The 17,973-nt window shown below is 46.0% G+C and overlaps 1 protein-coding gene across 3 annotated transcripts in view; it reads right to left on the minus strand.

Moving 5' to 3' along the window:
- The window catches only part of MAPK14 (mitogen-activated protein kinase 14), a 349,835-nt gene that overhangs the window by 143,985 nt on the left and 187,877 nt on the right, over positions 1 to 17,973 (minus strand). For all 3 annotated transcript variants that reach the window (XR_011204863.1, XM_069238758.1, XM_069238759.1), the window contains exon 7: positions 6,212 to 6,326. Coding sequence is in view for 2 of the 3 variants with exons in the window: in XM_069238758.1 (XP_069094859.1) it covers positions 6,212 to 6,326 (115 nt within the window). In the remaining variant the exon portion in view is untranslated. The remainder of the gene's footprint in view (positions 1 to 6,211; positions 6,327 to 17,973) is intronic.

Here is a 17,973-nt window from a genome sequence, read left to right on the forward strand (position 1 = left end):
ACTTTCCGACCCGAAACACGGAGCGAAAAGGAACACGTCCGAACCCGATGGCGGAAAAATAACAATCTAAGATGGAGTCGACGCCCATGCGCAATGGAGTCGAAATGGGAGGAGTCCCTCGGTCTCGTGACTCGAAAAGACTTCTTCGAAGAAAAACAACTTGTAACACTCCGAGCCCAACACCAGATGGCGGGATGTGCACAGCATGTGTATCTGCAGCTACACATGCCATCGAACATATATATATATCTCTCCCCCCTAAGGAAAGCCCATCAAGCCCTGAGACATGGAGATGTATATTATTAGGTGGGACACATTTTAATATGTCTTAACAGTAAAAATTACACATTGTTGTTTTTGCTGTGGAAAAGCTTGTAGCCCCATTGGCTAATACAGAGTTACAGGCTGACATCTCAATCCTGCTAACTTCTGAATGGGACTACTGAAATGGGTACTTCAAGGTATACAAATATTCAAGGCATTAAACCACGTGTGATGCCCACGTTGAATTTCATGTCACTTTTAAGGTAAAGCAACTTTTATAAAGTTGCCATTCTGTTGCCCGGTTTATCTGATGGCCTTTCACCGTTGCTGGCCATCAGACAGACTTCTCTCCTCCTGGGGAGTAGTGTGAACAACGTCCAGGTTCAGGAAAAACATAGGCCTGCCACAGAGGCATATGTTACCTCTGAGCTTTAAAGGAGAAGCACCCTTTGAGGGTGGCAAATGGCGATCATGTAGGGCTCCCCTATGTTTAGGTAGAAAGGCTGGCGGTGGGAACAGGGGAGAAACCAGGTGCCCAACTGTTTTTTCTGTGGATGTGTAGCCCACAGATAGCGAAAGCTCAAGGATGGGCTATTGGGTTCCTAACATCCAAGGCAGGGTTCACACACCTTGAGAGTGGCCATAATAGTACACTCTGGGATTGCAAGGTGCCATGCATAGCTGGAAGTCACCACAGGGCGGGAGGGTGTCTGGTAGCCATTGGCAAGTGACTGTATCATTCCCCCCAGGGCACTTTCTGGGCATTAATATTTCACCCCTGGCACCCTGATCCTCCAATTACAGACTGGAGATGATTAAAGGACTGCCCTGCTGACTCCTGGACCTGGCAAGAGAGGCTGCACCAACCGCTGCACTGTACCTGCTGCTCACTGGGCTAGCAAAGAGAGGACTGTGCCTATGGTGCATGACTCAAGGAAAAGTTGTTCCAGCACTGATGCCAAAAAGCTGAAGTTGCTTGCCCGGTCAGTTTGTTTGCACTTTGGACTAAAAAGCTGGGATTTACATTTTACTTACAAATCTGTATCTTATTTGCTCATTTTAGGGACTAACAATTCATAAATAAATAATCTATTTGTATAAATAGGGAGCAGATTTCTTTTGTGTTGCGGGACTTTCCTATTTAGTTGTGTGATATTTCTAAATAATTTTCACTAGTTCCTTTGTTTAAGCCTTGCTGTTCAAAGCCACAGCTACCAGGTTTGAGCTAGAGGTTTTACAAACTAGCCTGACCCAAAACAGTTTCATGAGTGTATTACACTGTAAGGTTGCACAACCATACCATTTATTACACCACAATCCCCACAGTGCTTTTTTAGTCTGACAATAAAAACTATGCTGTGTTAACGCAGAATACATTGGTGTATGGTTACGTCATGCCACTGTTTGAACAATAAAGTAATCCATGCCTTCCAATAACAGCACTGGAATGTTTTATACCATGGCTTCGTAGTAGTGGCCAAATCATATAGAGAATTGTGATCATATTGCTCTGCCATTCTAAACTGTCCAACTGGGGTTAGACTTATGCCATGGCCTTTACTCGCTCTGCTTCTTTTCGATAATTTAAAAGCCTAGTTCCTCCTGAAATGGCATTCGCGTCTTTTCAGCATCTGCATTCTTTTCAGGGTGATAAAGATTTGCCCTTTATCTCTTTTAGCTGTAGATTTTAGATTTTTCAGCAAATGCTCATTGGTAATATTTCTACACTGAGAGTCTTGATTCAGTGATGCAATCTTTTCAGCTTCGAAGCAACTGATTCATATGTTTATCTAAATGCTGAAACAATTGAAGCAGCAGTGGTGCATGTCTTCAGCACTCTGTGTCCAGATGGCCTGCTGTGTGAGGCTCTTTTAGGTTTTAGGACTTTTGATAAGGTTTATGAAATCTTATGAACAAATCTCATCTTGCTCCTGTTCTTCCATCTTACGAATCAAAAATGTAACTTCATGAAAACTTCTCTCTCCCAGCGTCAGTGGTTTCACATTTGGAGGTGGAGCCCGAACCTGGGGACTTTAAAGTTTGACTGTCACGCTGTTTCCCACCAATCCCCATTACAATAAATTTCAGGATTTCTCTCTCCTTGTTTTAAAAGTCTTGAACAGGAGTTGCATGCAAGTATGACCTTGATAATCATCATGGGCTCGGGGGAAGATACAATTTAAATCTCTCTATGGGTACCAAAAGTAACACAATGGCAGAATGTAAGCACCACTTTGTGCATTGGAAAATGGCATGAGGAGGCTACACACGGTTGAAATGTTTGAGTTATTACATGTGACTTGAAAAAATCTACTAAGATTTGAAGTTGTACCTCACCCTACATTGCTGAAACACTGAAGTGGTCTGGTCACTGAGATGCTCCCCTAATTTTAAGTCCCAATGGCACTCATGCTTCCCAACACAATGGCAGACAATACAATCTCAAGATGACATGTACCGTACGAGGCGATGTGTGCCTATGCAAACATGCTCAAAATGATAGTGCCACCTCCTACAATCAACACCCAAAAACAAACAAAATGGGATGATGCACAGCATGTGCATTCAGACATGTATATGATACAAAAATAATCCAGATAGTTGCATTTAAAAGGAAGATTTTCAATTTCCGTATAGTCACATGTGAAATAAGTTACCTAGAGAAAAACGTACAAAAGAGATACCATTTGGCCATAAGCAGGACTGGAACATAAAACGCAGCCTACAAGCTCAAACTGAAGGTTGTGGTGTTGTAGAACTATTGATGAAATGTTTTTGTTGCAGGAAATTTGGTCCAAAGCAATTCATTGCTCAGTGAGCTATAGAAACTGCTTTGAAAGTGATAATCTAGCTACTGGCAGCCAGAGTGCAGTGATCTTAGTCTTGGTGAGGTACACGTTTGCATTTCATCAAGAGGAAGGTTGTGTAGGAGTCCTAAAGCAGCATTCTGAAGTTCTTGGATTAAGAAGTGTGGCCCACAAAGGTATTGGCCTTTGTTATAGTGCTGTGATTACATGAAGGTTTGGGGATTGTACTTTTTTGGTAAAAACCTAGTTATGGGAGAATTCAAAATAGGTCATCTTAGTGTGCTAAAACTTTGTTTGGAAACATGGTTAGCTTGGCGGTGTGAGCAAGAGGTTGAAGTTCATGATAATCCTTTTGGTGGTGGCCTAGTCAATGAGTCCATATTGTTGATGGGTTGTGTTTGATTAAGTTGCTGCATACAAGTATTTTGATTTTTGAGGCATTTAGTTTAAGGATACCCAATATCATCTGTTGTTTAACCACCGTAAAATAGAACACAAGTCAAGATGTCATAGGTTTTCAAGCACAAGTATGAATTGTGATCTCAATAACTGTAAGAGTTGAAACTGAAGGAGGGGATAAAGTTCAGTAGACAGCTAAGGTAAATGCTGAAGAGTAGTGGTGCAATTGTAGATCCTTGTGGTAACCCATTTTAACAGTGCAGGAGTGAAACAAGGAAATTACATCTGTTAGATGTGTACAAGGTGATCCATTTCAGTACTATTCCTTTTAATCTGCTGTTGTGTCTCTGTAGATGTCTGACATGATGAACAGTATTGAAAGTATCAGTATGATCATGTAGTAGGAATGCTGTTACTCCATTTGTACACAAAGTAGTTTTAAAGTCATCCCATGTGGTAATCAGAGCTGAGTAGGTGCCACAGCCTGGGTGAAATCCGTTTTGGTAATCGGAGAATTTTAGTTCCTTCAATAATTGGTGATATTTGCTGTGAAGCAGATCTTTCAATAATTTTGTCTTAAAAGGGCCAGTTCCATACACCCGGTAACAGGGATGATCACTTGGTTAGGATGCTTTGAGTACTTCATTTTCTAGTGAGGAGTAGTTAGTTCTGGCTGCAGAGCTACTGATGAAGATGTTCTGGAATAATTGAGCTGGACAAGGTTGTGCTGGAGATCATGTTTAGCCACACCTGTCTGTGGCATTGGTGACATCTGCAAATTGGAGGTTGAAGATGATTAAATTTGGTTGTTGTTCTATTTCATTAGTCCGTTCTGTGATTTAGTTTGTTGCCATCTTTAATTTTCCTCTCCAGGCACGAATCCAGTTTTTTGGCCTTTTCTGTTAAAGTTGTTTGTCATTGACGTATATAGTTTTTGAGAGGGCGTCACTTCACAGTTAATACAATTTGAATTCTGCCTAGGTTAGTGGCTTCTAAGATGTGCTGGGAGTAGTGGAATGTCCTTTTTATGGTGGTCCTATGGATTCTGGAGTACTGTTGGACTTTTGTTTTCTCTTTGTAGTTCTGAAATTCTTTCCATAGTGTGTCCAGGAATCTTTTGTTCGATTTTATGGACTTTGGTTCTGATGGCCTCCAGTTAGCTTTCCAGTGGTTCTTAATAGTTTGTGGAGTTTTGATCGGGTCTACTTCACCAAAGATGTTTATTAGTGTATGCCCAAACTACTGAATATGTATGATAGAATTGGAGGGTGCTATTTTCCATACTTTAGACAGTTTGGACGTGAGGACCTTAAGTAAAGTTTCTTCCAAGTTATATTTATTTCATTTCAGATCGTCATTCCCCCAAAGGAAGATGGGACAGCAAGATTTGCATGGACTAGGAAAAGGTCTAACCAGTATCCATAGTACATCCAGCTGCGTGTGTTGGACTGGATATCATTTAGTGAAAATTGATAGATTCTAAGGAAGAAATTAGTAATTTTGTTTGTATAATTCCTGGTTTTCAAGTCTCCCAGTATGCAGAAACTGGGGTGTCTTATAGCGTCTCCAATATAGTGTCTCAAAAACAAAGAGGTTAGCATAACATGGATCCTGAAGGCGAGGTCTGTACATCAGCAGAAAAGCTACTATCACTGCTGAAGAAGAGGAGCACTGCATTAGTATGGATTAGAATTATGGAAGGTTGCAGTCTTGCATGACTGTCAATGGCACAAGATTTGTAGATGATAACCAGCTGACTTGAAGCATATTTTGTGGGGCGATTGCTTGTGGTTGAGGATAGGTGAAGTGTTATCATTTAGCTATGTCCCTGTATGGAATATTAGGTCAAGATTGTGGTCTAGAAGCAGATCACATTTGTTCATGCAGTCATCAATAATCTAGTGTTCTTGCATATGCAGGAAAGGACAGTCTTCGATTTAGGGATAAGATGAGTAGGTGAATGAAGATCAGATGGAGGAGCAAGAGGATAGTTGGGGTCGTTTTTCTCAGATGAAGATTTTGCCTGACGAATCAAAAGTGACCTATACCCTGTACAGTACTCAAATTAAACTACAGATTTGGAACAAAAGGGGAACAACACTCCTACTATGAACAAATATTCCACTAACAGAAACAAGAAGGTGGGTAACCTCTACACAAAGAGCACCCAAACTAACCAGATTCTCAAAAGAAAAACGGCCCAAGCAAGAAACGCCACGTGGCTTGAAAAGGCTGACTCACGCTTACTGAACATTTTATGCTTCATGAACTATGCAATTTCGAGTCTTAACTTAAGAGACAAGAAAACTGAAAAGGTTAACTTGGTGGAATCAGGGAGTATCCCAAGCTTGGAATTCAGAGATAATTTAAGAAATCTTATGTGATTCTAGCAAGAGAGTTGAAAGGTAAGTTCTGTGCAACTGTGTACTATGATAGAGGCAGAGGAAGAACTGTACTAGACACCTTGTGAACAAACTACATTTTTGGGTGTGAAATGAAGGTGAAAGCCTAATCCTGAAAGTTGTGAACGGAAGGAGATGGACTTAGCAAGTAGTACCAGCTACTGCTCAAGAACGAGGGAATGGTGTGGAGGAAAACAAGATTGGCAAAGTACTTGGGTGACTTAAGACTACTGGAGAGCTCATGAAAGGGGCATATTCTGCTTAAGCAGGTACCCGAAAGCAAAGCTCTGGCACCTTTCTGTGAAGGAAGTGTAGAGGTGTATAGAGAGGTGACATTACCTGTCTGGTTGTAATGCATCCAGTTCAGCATGATCTCAGGTGCTCGGTACCACCGAGTGGCAACGTATCCAGTCATCTCGTCATCTGTGTGTCGCGCAAGGCCAAAGTCCAGGATCTGTACAGCAGAAACAAAAAAAATGTGACATGCAGGAATTAAATCACAGAACTAAAACATCCTCACCTAGCTGTGCTGTAACAGTACACAGAAATAAATACATACATGGATGTCGGGCAGGTATTTATAACAGATAGAACTTTATTCCATGGTGCCATCTCACTACAGGGAGCTACACACCATTATACAGGCAATATTCCCAGCTTTATACAAAGACACACAGTGACAACCTTTAAAAAAAAAAAAAAAAAAAAATGAGGTTTTACCATCTAACTTAACACTGTAACATCACTTCCAAGCTATTCACTGACAAACATAATGTGAAGCACATTAGCCTCTCAGCATAGTCACCCAGGACAGGTTTCACCTGCACATTAAGAACTTCATACAAGGGCATCTCTGCACTATTCAATCAGCTCTGATAATGACAGATAAACACTCACAAGGGGATGAGTGCCCAATAAAGACTGATACTCTTAATTGTGAAGACTACATGCATATGCAAATGCTGGTGACCCTACAGTAGTTCTCTAGCTAGCATATTTTATAGAGACCCTACTGCTACATTACTGGTAGAGAACATGTGTGTAATTGTTTATCATATGCTCCAATGCGATACCTAAAAAAAAAAGAAAAAAAAAAAGGTGCATCAACTCATCAATGCCATTTATTTTTCTTTCGTAGTATGCGGATTGGGCGTTGTTCCATTCTTAGCAATACTATAGGTGAGCGTCACACTCAACCATTAAGAAGAAAAACGTTTGCATGTGCCTTAAATTCACAATCTCATTACAGAACTGAATCTAAAAAAGTATCCCTAATTAAATGTTTTGTTCTTTAACAGTTCTATGTAGCTCTTTTATACTTGTGTAACACTTCAGTGTAGGTCAGCAAAGTTCTGCACCACAAAGCAAAATAAGACCTTGCTATGTGAAGAAGTGTAGACAGTTCTAGAAAGCAATGGCACTTAACCGTCGACATCGATCCCCACTGCAAGCTGTGACTGGTTATTTTAACAGATTTTCAAAAAGGTTCACTACTGAAGTCAGACAGACCCAAGGGAGACAAATTGATAATATATTTCAACAAATTAAGGTCCAAGTCCAGTCCAAGTGAGAAGACCAAGAATATTGTTGGCTGCATGTAGCCACACAAATTTCTCTGGGTTAGAACAAGTGATCAATCCCTATGTTGAGAAGTCTCAGCACAGGAATAAGATGAAAAGCTCTTCAACCCTTCGCTGCCAGGCCTTTTCTCCCTCCTGTGCCAGGCCTCTTTTTGCCTATTTGGAATAGTTCTCGCTTAGGCCCTCATACCTTTTTGTCCACATAAGCTTCCCACGCCAAATTTGCGTCCTTTTTTCCAACATCCTAGGGATTCTAGAGGTACCCAGACTTTGTGGGTTCCCCTGAAGAAGACCAAGAAATTAGCCAAAGTACAGTGAAAATGTATTTAAAAAAAAAAAAAAAAACATTGAAAAAAGGGCTGCAGAAGAAGGCTTGTGTTTTTCCCCCTGAAATCGGCATCAACAAAGGATTTGCAGTGCTAAAATCACCAGCTTCCCAGCTTTCAGGAACAGGCAGACTTGAATCAGAAAACCCATTTTTACGATTTTGTGTGCTTTCAGCCTCCTTCCAGTCAGTGACAGAAATGGGGGTGAAACCAATGCTGGATCCCAGAAACCTAAACATTTCTGAAAAGTAGACAAAATTCTGAATTCAGCAACCGGTAATTTGTGTAGATCCTACAAGGGCTTCCTACAGAAAATAACAACTGAATTAAAAAATATTGAAATTGAGGTGAAAAACATCAATTTTTCTCTACGTTTTACTCTGTAACTTGTTCCTGCGATGTTTGAAAGCAATATACTGTTACATCTGCTGGACTCTTCTGGTTGCAGGGAAATATAGGGCTTGTAGGTTCATCAAGAATCCTAAGTACCCAGAGCCAATAAATGAGCTGCACCTTGCAGCGGGTTTTCATTCTATACCGGGTATAAAGCAATTCATTTGCTGAAATATAAAGAGTCAAAAATAGGTTTCAAGAAAACCTTTGTATTTCCAAAATGGGCACAAGATAAGGTGTTGAGGAGCAGTGGTTATTTGCCCATCTCTGAATTCTGGGGTGCCCATACTAGCATGTGAACTACAGGGCATTTCTCAAATAGATGTCTTTTCTACACACTGTCTTATATTTGGAAGGAAAAAATGTAGAGAAAGACAAGGGTCAATAACACTTGTTTTGCTATTCTATGTTCCCCCAAGTCTCCCGATAAAAATGGTACCTCACTTGTGTGGGTTTGGCCTAGTGCCCGCGACAGGAAATGCCTCAAAACACAAAGTGGACACATCACATTTTCTCAAAGAAAACAAAGGTGTTTTTTGCAAAGTGCCTACCTGTGGATTTTGGCCTCTAGCTCAGCCGCCACCTAGGGAATCCTACCAAACCTGTGCATTTTTTAAAACTAGAGACCTAGGGTAATCCAAGACGGGGTGACTTGTCAGCTCTCACCAGGTTCTGTTACCCAGAATCCTTTACAAACCTCACAATGTGGCTAAACACTTTTTCCTCACATTTCGGTGACAGAAAGTTCTGGAATCTGAGAGGAGCCACAAATTTCCTTCCACCCAGCGCTCCCCCAAGTCTCCTGATAAAAATGGTACCTCACTTGTGTGGGTAGGCCTAGTGCCCGCGACAGGAAATGCCCCAAAACACAAAGTGGACATATCACATTTTCTCAAAGAAAACAGAGGTGTTTTCTGCAAAGTGCCTACCTGTGGATTTTGGCCTCTAACTCAGCCGCCACCTAGGGAAACCTACCAAACCTGTGCATTTTTTTTAAAACTAGAGACCTAGGGAAATCCATGATGGGGTGACTTGTCGAGCTCTCACCAGGTTCTGTTACCCAGAATCCTTTGCAAACCTCAAAACTTGGCTAAAAAAATAACACTTTTTCCTCACATTTCGGTGACAGAAAGTTCTGGAATCTGAGAGGAGCCACAAATTTCCTTCCACCCAGCATTCCCCCAAGTCTCCCGATAAAAATGGTACCTCACTTGTGTGGGTAGGCCTTGTGCTCGCAACAGGAAGTGCCCCAAAAGACTATCTGGACACATCAAAATTATCAAATAGAAAACTACCTGTTTTTGCGGGGGGGGGGCGCTTGGGGGGAGCACCTGCGTTTTTGGTCCTGGGCTCAGCAGCCATCTAGGGAAACCTACCAAACCCAGACATTTCTGAAAAATAGACACCCGAGGGAGTCAAGGGAGTGTATCCCCCAATATTTTCTAACCCAGAATCCTCAGCGAACCGCAAATTTAGCTAAAACAAAAATCAAATTTTCCCCACATTTTTGTGTGGGATTACTGCACCGGGACAAATTTCATACCACCCAACGTTCCCCTCAGTCTCCCGGTAAAAATGATACCTCACTTGTGTAGGTGGGCCAAGTGTTTGTGACAGGGAAGAGCCAAAAACACGTCAAAATTGAGGGGGAACCAAAGTGGGTCCAAAAGGGCAGTTTGAAAGAAAACATTTTTAGGCTGACAAGTGCAGCAGAAATTTTATCGGTATAGATGAGACAATGCTGGGTGGTAGGAATTTTGTGGATTACTGCAGATTCCGGAAGGTTACATCACAAAAATGTGGAAAAAATGTGTGCGTTCCAGCAAAGTTGCAAGTTCGCAGGGCATTGTGGTTAAGGAAATGGTGCGGGGAGCATTTGAAGCACACCACCCTGGAATCAACTAGATGTTTAGTTTTCAGATGTGTCTAGGTCTTGTAGATTTTTCTACATGGCAGCGTCCCAAAGTAAAAAAAAAAGTGCAGCCTTCACCATTCCAAGTGGGACGATTTTGAGAGTTACCAAGCTCTCATGGCCCAAATGTAAAACAAAATACAAAAATAATCAAATGTCCTCTTGCTTGCCACGGGATAGGATGTTTTAGTGTGCGGGGGAGAGCTGAAAGACTGTTAGCCCCTTCCGTTTCGGGTGGGGGCATAAACAGGCCCATCCTGGTTGGTAGCCACCACCCCACTATTTTCTTTTATTTTTTTATTCCCTGGCATCTAGTAGACTTTCTGTCCCCCTGGTGTGGATCGGGGGTAATTGCCCAATCTGCCCACTGGTGGGCAGAACAACTTTGGCCCCATTTATTTGTGGTGCGCTTATTTTGCAAAAAAAAAATCTTCCCTGGTCTCTGGTGGGCTTTCTGGGCCTTCCAAAATAGGCAAGTCTGCCCCCAAGGGGGTCAGTTATGGCCAACAGTAATGTGCCCCCATGGGGAGAGACCCTTGCCCAAGGGGATGCCCCCTCCAAACAAAACACACACATACACACACACCAATCCATGGTGTCTAGAGGTTTCTGCCCCCATTGGGGGCAGATTGGCCTACCAAAAATAGGCGGATCTGCCCCCAAGGAGGGCAGAAATGGCCTAAATACAATTTGCGCACCTAGGGGAGCGACCCTTGTCTAGGTGGGAGGGGGGGTTCAGAAAAGGCCTAAAAATATCCCCCCCCCCCCTCCCCCTCCACCCGGGGAGTGGCCCTTGCCAAAGGGGCCACTCCGCTTATGCGTTAGTATAAAAAAAAAAATATTTCCCTGGTGTCTTGTGGTTTCTGCCCCCGGGGGGGCAGAAATAGCCTAATAATAATTTGCCCCAAACCCCCCTCCCCCTTGCCCAAGGAGCCGCTTCCCTTATTTGAAATAACAAAAAAAAAAATCCCTGGTGTCTAGTGGCATTGCGGGCAGCAGAAATGCTCAGAGAAGCCTCAAAGGAGAGGAAAGGCCTTTCCTCTCCTTTCAGGCTTCTCTGCCCCCTCCACGTGATCGGAGGAGAGAAGCTCAGCTTCCAGCGCCGAGGGGAAGGTCTCTAAGGTCAACGCGCAAAGCGCGCTGAAGTCATCAGACACAACAGGGGGGTTACGGGGGAGGGCAGTGGTGGAAGGGGAAGTGATTCCCCTTCCATCCCTGCCCAGGAGAGGGGTGTGCCTGGCCATCGGGGGAAGCGTTAGCGCTCCCCCCGGGGGCCCATAGTAGGACGAGGTGATCTCGTCCAAGGCACCGGGGAACCGGCGCCTTGGACAAGATCACCTCGTCCAAGGCACACAACAGGTAATGCCTACAGAGTTTGGTTTTGGAGGACGTTACCACAAGACACACTGCAGTGGCAGAAGCGTAACTGTCCAACAAAGACCTAACATACTTATGCATTTTGAAAGAAAAATATGTCTGCAGAGATTAACTTAATAATGACATTCTCTACTATTGTAAATTTTCAATATTTATTTTCAACTAAAGAAAAATTACGTGAAACCTGTGTTCTTAAATATTTTGCAAAAGATAACTGTGTATTGAGGGTTGAAAAAGGAACAAAACAACCCCATATTTTCAGGTGGTGCAGAGGAAAGTATTCTGTCATGAGAAAAAATATATTAGCTGTCAAGCTAAAAAAAAAAGAAAGCTACAACTTATGCAAATAGACAAATATTACAGATTTAGGCCTTCATTATGACATTGGCGGTAACTCCCACTTACCACCATGCCGACTGCCGCCAACATAACGCCGCCGCGGCGGATAAGCGCCAAACGTATTATGACCCACACATACCAATCCGTCACTATACAGCCACACACACAAGTCCGTCAGCCCAAAGGTCAGTGATAAACTGGCAGTATCCAAACCCACACCGTTACACCAACAGAACAACACCCATCACACTATGACCCACGAATCACCGCAGCGGACATTCAAAGGAGGTAAACCATCGTCACTACATACCTTTGCGCTCAAAATACACAAACTCAAACAAAACAACACCACTTTGGACAATTCAAACTACACACACCTGACACCCATACACACACCACACCCACACCACTATAAAACACACACCTACACTACCCACATCTCTTTCCGAATATAAATAATTGCCATAAGAGAGAGATACAGCAAGAGCACCTACACAATTGGAGCCACATAACACTATCACCTATGCACCATCCACGCACCTTACATCACACACCCCAACACATCACTCCACACATCCTCACCCACACCACTCACACTACACCCATGGTCCACAACAACACCCCAGGTTCTCAGAGGAGGAGCTAAGGGTCATGGTGGAGGAAATCATCCAGGTAGAGAGACAGCTATTTGGATCACAGGTGCAGCAGACATCCATTGCTAGGAAGATGGAGCTATGGCAGAGAATCGTGGACAGGGTCAACGCCATGGGACAGCACCCTAGAACAAGGGATGACATCAGGAAGAGGTGGAAAGACCTACGGGGGAAGGTGCGTTCCGAGGCAGCAAGATACCAACTAGCTGTACAGAGGACTGGCGGAGGACTCCCCCACCTCCTCCCCTACAACTAACAACATGGGAGGAGCAAGTCTTGGCAATCATGCATCCTGAGGGCCTGGTAGGAGTAGGAGGAGAACTAGACTCTGGTAAGTCAAATCTCTATTACTATTACCCCCCCTGCCTGAATGCCATCACAAACACCCACCCTTACCCTCACTCCCACCACTTCACCACCTCCCACATACCCCACCATCACAACCCACTCATCCCAATACCAAGCCCTGCATGCAACATCAATGCATGGACACCCCTCACAGACCTGCATGGACACCTATCACCACTGCAAGCACACTGGAGAGAATCACCTAGCCCACCAAAGAGCAACTCAGACAAAGGCAAACCTGCCAGGGCAACAACAACCATAGAAAGCAACACACCCATGCACAATATGTCACACGTAGAAACAATAACACTGCATTCACATCCCCACAGGTACCCCAGCCAATGTCACCAGACAAGAGGTGCCAGCAACATCCAGCCCCCCCCACCCCCGAAAAGGCCCACAGTGATGACAGCAGCTCTGCTAACCTGGATGACCAACCTGGCCCATCAGGGATCTCCGGACAGTCGGTTAGCCAGGCACAGTCACACACCACCACACAGCCTCGACCCTCAGGAAACACCACCACAGCACACACCCAGCGGGCCCATATCTTTTTCCCCAGGACACGTCAATCAGCAGTGTGTCCACCACTACAGGGACCAAAGGCCACACCACAAACACAGGACGATCAGGGACCTGGGGTCAGTGACAGTGGGCACATGGTTCAGGGGACAGAGGGACAGGAAAACAGGGAAGCTGGGAGGACTGCTGTGTGGCATGTAGATGTCCCAGATGGCCTAGGGAACCTACTCTACAGGAGGCACTCACCGCGATCCTGGGAGCATACCAACATTCCCAGGATACGCTGGGCCAGATACTGGACAAGTTGCAGGAGAACATGCGGCTGCAGGAGGGACAGTACCTGGGGATCAGGGAGGTCTTGAAGGACAACACCACTACCCTGGTCTCCATTGCAGGGGTGCTGGCAGACATGGCCAACACTATGAGGGAGGCAGAGGCACACCACCAGGCCCCTGACACTACCCAAACCGATGAACAGCCCTCCAACTCCGCTGCCGCTAGTGGTCAGGAGGCCCCGACACAGGACCAACAGGCCACCAGCACCTCTCCCCCTGCAGAAGGAGAACCACTCCGCAAACAGTCCTTGCGATCCAGGAAGAAGCCAGAGAACATTGCCAAGACCCCACCAGGAAATAAGACACTCCAGATTGTCACCCTTTTGTCCCACTCTGTCACCCTGTCTACTATGAACTGCCACTGCTCCCTTTCTTATGCCCCCTTTGACAATGCACCTGTGATACAAATAGACTGGACTCTATCCTGGACTTTCCTCCAGCATCAACCCAGCCCATTCCACTACCACCTCTACTTCTTAGCACTTAAATAAACACCCTTTAAAAAAATATGGAGTATGTCAAATGATTTAAGTATGTATTCGTTTATCCCAGTTTAAACATTACAATTCAACTGTACAGTAATGTATACATAGGAAAGACCTGTAGTTTGCTGCACTCAACACACCAAGAGCGATAGTGGGGCACAAATTTCTACAAATAGAGATGCCAAAGGGTACAGTGAGTGGCCATAAAAGTGGGAAATCATAGGCTGCCAGTGAATGTCAAATATAAAACTGTCAATTAAATGGGAAGTTACACGGTCTTACCTGTGTGTCATCGGAAGTATTGACGAATTATTGCACTTCTGTTGACCTCATCCTCATCTTCACTGTCCACAGGATCCACTGCTGCCACATGGCCATCTCCAGCTTCCTCCTGCTCCTGCAGAAAAGGCACCTGGCGACACAAGGCAAGGCTGTGCAACATACAGCATACCACGATGATCTGGCAGACCTTCTTGGGTGAGTAGCACAGGGATCCACCTGTTAGATGGAGGCAACGAAACCTGGCCTTCAGGAGGCCAAAGGTCCTCTCTATAATTCTTCTTCTTTGCCCTAGTGCCTCGTTGTAACGTTCCTCTGCCCTTGTCCTGGGATTCCACACAGGGGTCAGTAGCCATGGGAGGTTGGGGTAACCAGTCTCACCTGCAAATATCGAGGGACAACTGTTAGTCACACACTATGCCATATGGCCCACACTATACCCATACAACAACATATACTGGGTTGGAACCAGGGCTCACCTATTAGCCACACCCTGTGCCTCTGGATTGAGCTATCACATTTGGGATGCTGCTATTCCTCAGGATAAAGGCATCATGCACAGACCCGGGATACTTTGCATTGATGTGGGAGATGTACTGGTCCGCCAGGCACAACATCTGCACATTCATGCAGTGAAAGCTCTTTCAATTTCTGAACACCTGTTAATTTCTCCAGGGGGGGAACAAATGCAATATGTTTTCCATCAATAGCCACAATTATGTTGAGGATATGTCCCATTGCATAGAAATCAGCTTTCACTGTAGCCAAATCCTCCACCTGGGGGAAAACGATGTAGCTGCACGTGTTTAATCATTGAAGACAACACTCTGGTCAGCACTATTGAGAACATTGGCTGAGACATTCCTGCTGCCAAGCCCACTATCACTTGGAAGGAGCCAGTTGCCAGGAAATCGAGCACTGATAGCACTTGCACAAGACGGGGGGATCCCGGTGGGGTGACGGATAGCACAGATTAGGTCAGGCTCCAATTGGGTACACAGCTCCATGATTGTGGCCCTTTCAAGTCTATAGGTGAGGATAATGTGCCTGTCCTCCATTGTTGCCAAGTCCACCAGGGGTCTGTACACGGAGGGATGTCTCCATCTCTTTTCATCCGCAGTGGTTGCAAACTATGGGGTAAAATAGTGAGCTGCTGGTCATTATCTCTTAATTACAACCACTACAAATCAATGCATGTTGTGATTGTAACAGTATTTTGTTGGAGATGTCCAAATGGTGCATTTGTGTACTGTGTCACAGTTAGGATCCATGGCAGTCGAAAACCACTGTGCAGCTCCTCATTGGTTTACATTGGGCCCTATGGGGTACAGTGGCGAATGGTGATGTACGCGGCGGTGAAGGTATGCACCACCACGGACGTCGCCGCCATTTTCTAACTGTTCACTCACTTGCTATCTGACCTTCATCAAGAGAGTACCTACATTGCATGTGCTGCTGTGACCTGTGTCTGGAACTGACCATGGCTCGTGTGACTGGGGAAAGGGCCCCTGCCTTCACCTCGGCGGAGTTGGAGAGAATGGTGGATGGGGTCCTACCCCAGTACTGAATACTTTATGGGCCTCCAGACCAACAGGTGAGTACACCATGAGTACGATGCATGAATGCACAGAGTGCTGTGGGTGAAGGCCTCATGTAGGGGAAGGGTGGTAGATGGGCCCTGGGCAGCGTGCAGCATGTAGGATGGGCCATGTCTGTGCTGATGGGAAGGGGCATGGTGGGCCATGAGTGTAATTGGCAGGACGGTCAGACTAATACCTTTCCCTGTGTCCATTTCCCTGCAGGTCAGTGCCCATCAAAAGAAGGGTATATGGCATGCCATCACCGAGGACGTGCAAACCCTGGGGGTCTACGGCAGGCGGACCACCCACTGTCAGAAACAGTGGGAGGACCTGAGACGCTGGGCACGGAAGACCGCGGAGGCCCAGCTAAGGATGGCCTCCCAATGAGGAAGGGGTGCACGTCGAACCTTATCCCCCTGATGAACCGCATACTGGTGGTGGCCTATCCGGAACTCGATGGGCGCTTGGGGGCATCACAGTGCCACAATGGGGTGAGTACAGTGCCCCAATATACAACTTGCGCCTGGTGGGGTGGGATCCGGGTGGGGGGGGTGGGCCCTGTGGGTGCCCCTATGCTAGGCCTGGTATTGCAGGGGTGGTCCCATGTTGGGCAGGGTTCTGATGTGAAAGTACTCCAACCAAGCTAGTAGGCATCCACTACTGGGCAGGAGTCTGTGGGTCTCAGGTATGCTGCAATTGGTGTTAGGTGTCCCTATCCATGGCCTGGTGACTAGCATTGTGACTGGTAGTGCACTGCCTAGTTTGTAGGGCTGTTCCCTGTGTGTGAGTGTGTCGTGTACACCAACGGTGGTGTTGTTGGCACCATTAACCAAGTGTATCCTTTGTGTCTACCCCCCCTTTTTGTTTTGTGACCGTGTCCTTGTGTGCATTAGCATCATCTAGCGGAGGAGCAGAGGCACCGGCGACAGAGGGAGTTGCATCCCACAGGACCCAGGAGGCCGAATCCACCGACAGTAAGGGCACCAGTGGGACGGAGGGTGAGGGGAGTGCCACCGCTTAGACAGGAGGGGACAGTTCTGACACGGATACCTCCTCCAATGGGAGCTACCTGCTGGTGACGGACACTTCTGTGCCCACCCCCAGCTACAGGTACAGCCACCACCCCCGTACCAGCATGCCCTCCTAGCAGCCCCTCAGCGAGTTTCCCGTGCCCGCTCACCTACGAGGCTGGGTATCTCCTTCGCCCCAGACACCTCAGGGCCTGCCCCATTTAGCCCTTCTGCCCTGAGTGAGGAGGCTATTGACCTCCTGTGATCCATCTGTCTTGGGCAGTCAACCATTGTGAATGCTATCAGGGGCTGGCAGCCCAAATGCAACAGACAAATGCATTCCTGGAAGGCATTCATACTGGCATGGCTGTCCCACATAGATCAATCCATGCTCTGGCCTCCTCTCTGATGGCAGCCATTGTCCCTGTTTCCAGCCTCCCCCCGCCAACTTCCTCTACCCAATCCCATTCCCCTCCACCCCAACCCATCCCAAGCACACAGTCAGACCAGCATGCACCCAGGTCAGCACACAAGAGTGGACATGGCAAACACAAGCACCACACTTCATCCCACAGGCACTCACACAAACACCATCCAGAATCAGACATACCAACATCCACTGCCCCCACTGTGGCCCCCTCCTCCTCCTCGTCCACCTCCCTCCAAGTTTGGTCTCCACTCACACCTGCATGCACTACATCCTCATCCACTACCCCCATCACCAGCACACTTAACAGCACACGCCCCTCACTGGCAGTCACCACCCCCACTTCCATGCACACGTTCCTTATGTCCTCTCCCACTGTGTCTGTGCCACCTCCTCCCAAAGTACACAAACGCAAGCACTCAGACACCCAACAGCCAACAGCCATCCACCTCACAACAGCATCCAGCCCAAGCACCTGCACCCAAACACAGCAGACAGACACCTCCTACCACCACTCCCTCTTTCTCCACTCCCA

The sequence above is a fragment of the Pleurodeles waltl genome, chromosome 6 (assembly GCF_031143425.1).
Source record: "Pleurodeles waltl isolate 20211129_DDA chromosome 6, aPleWal1.hap1.20221129, whole genome shotgun sequence".
Classification (NCBI taxonomy): domain Eukaryota; kingdom Metazoa; phylum Chordata; class Amphibia; order Caudata; family Salamandridae; genus Pleurodeles; species Pleurodeles waltl.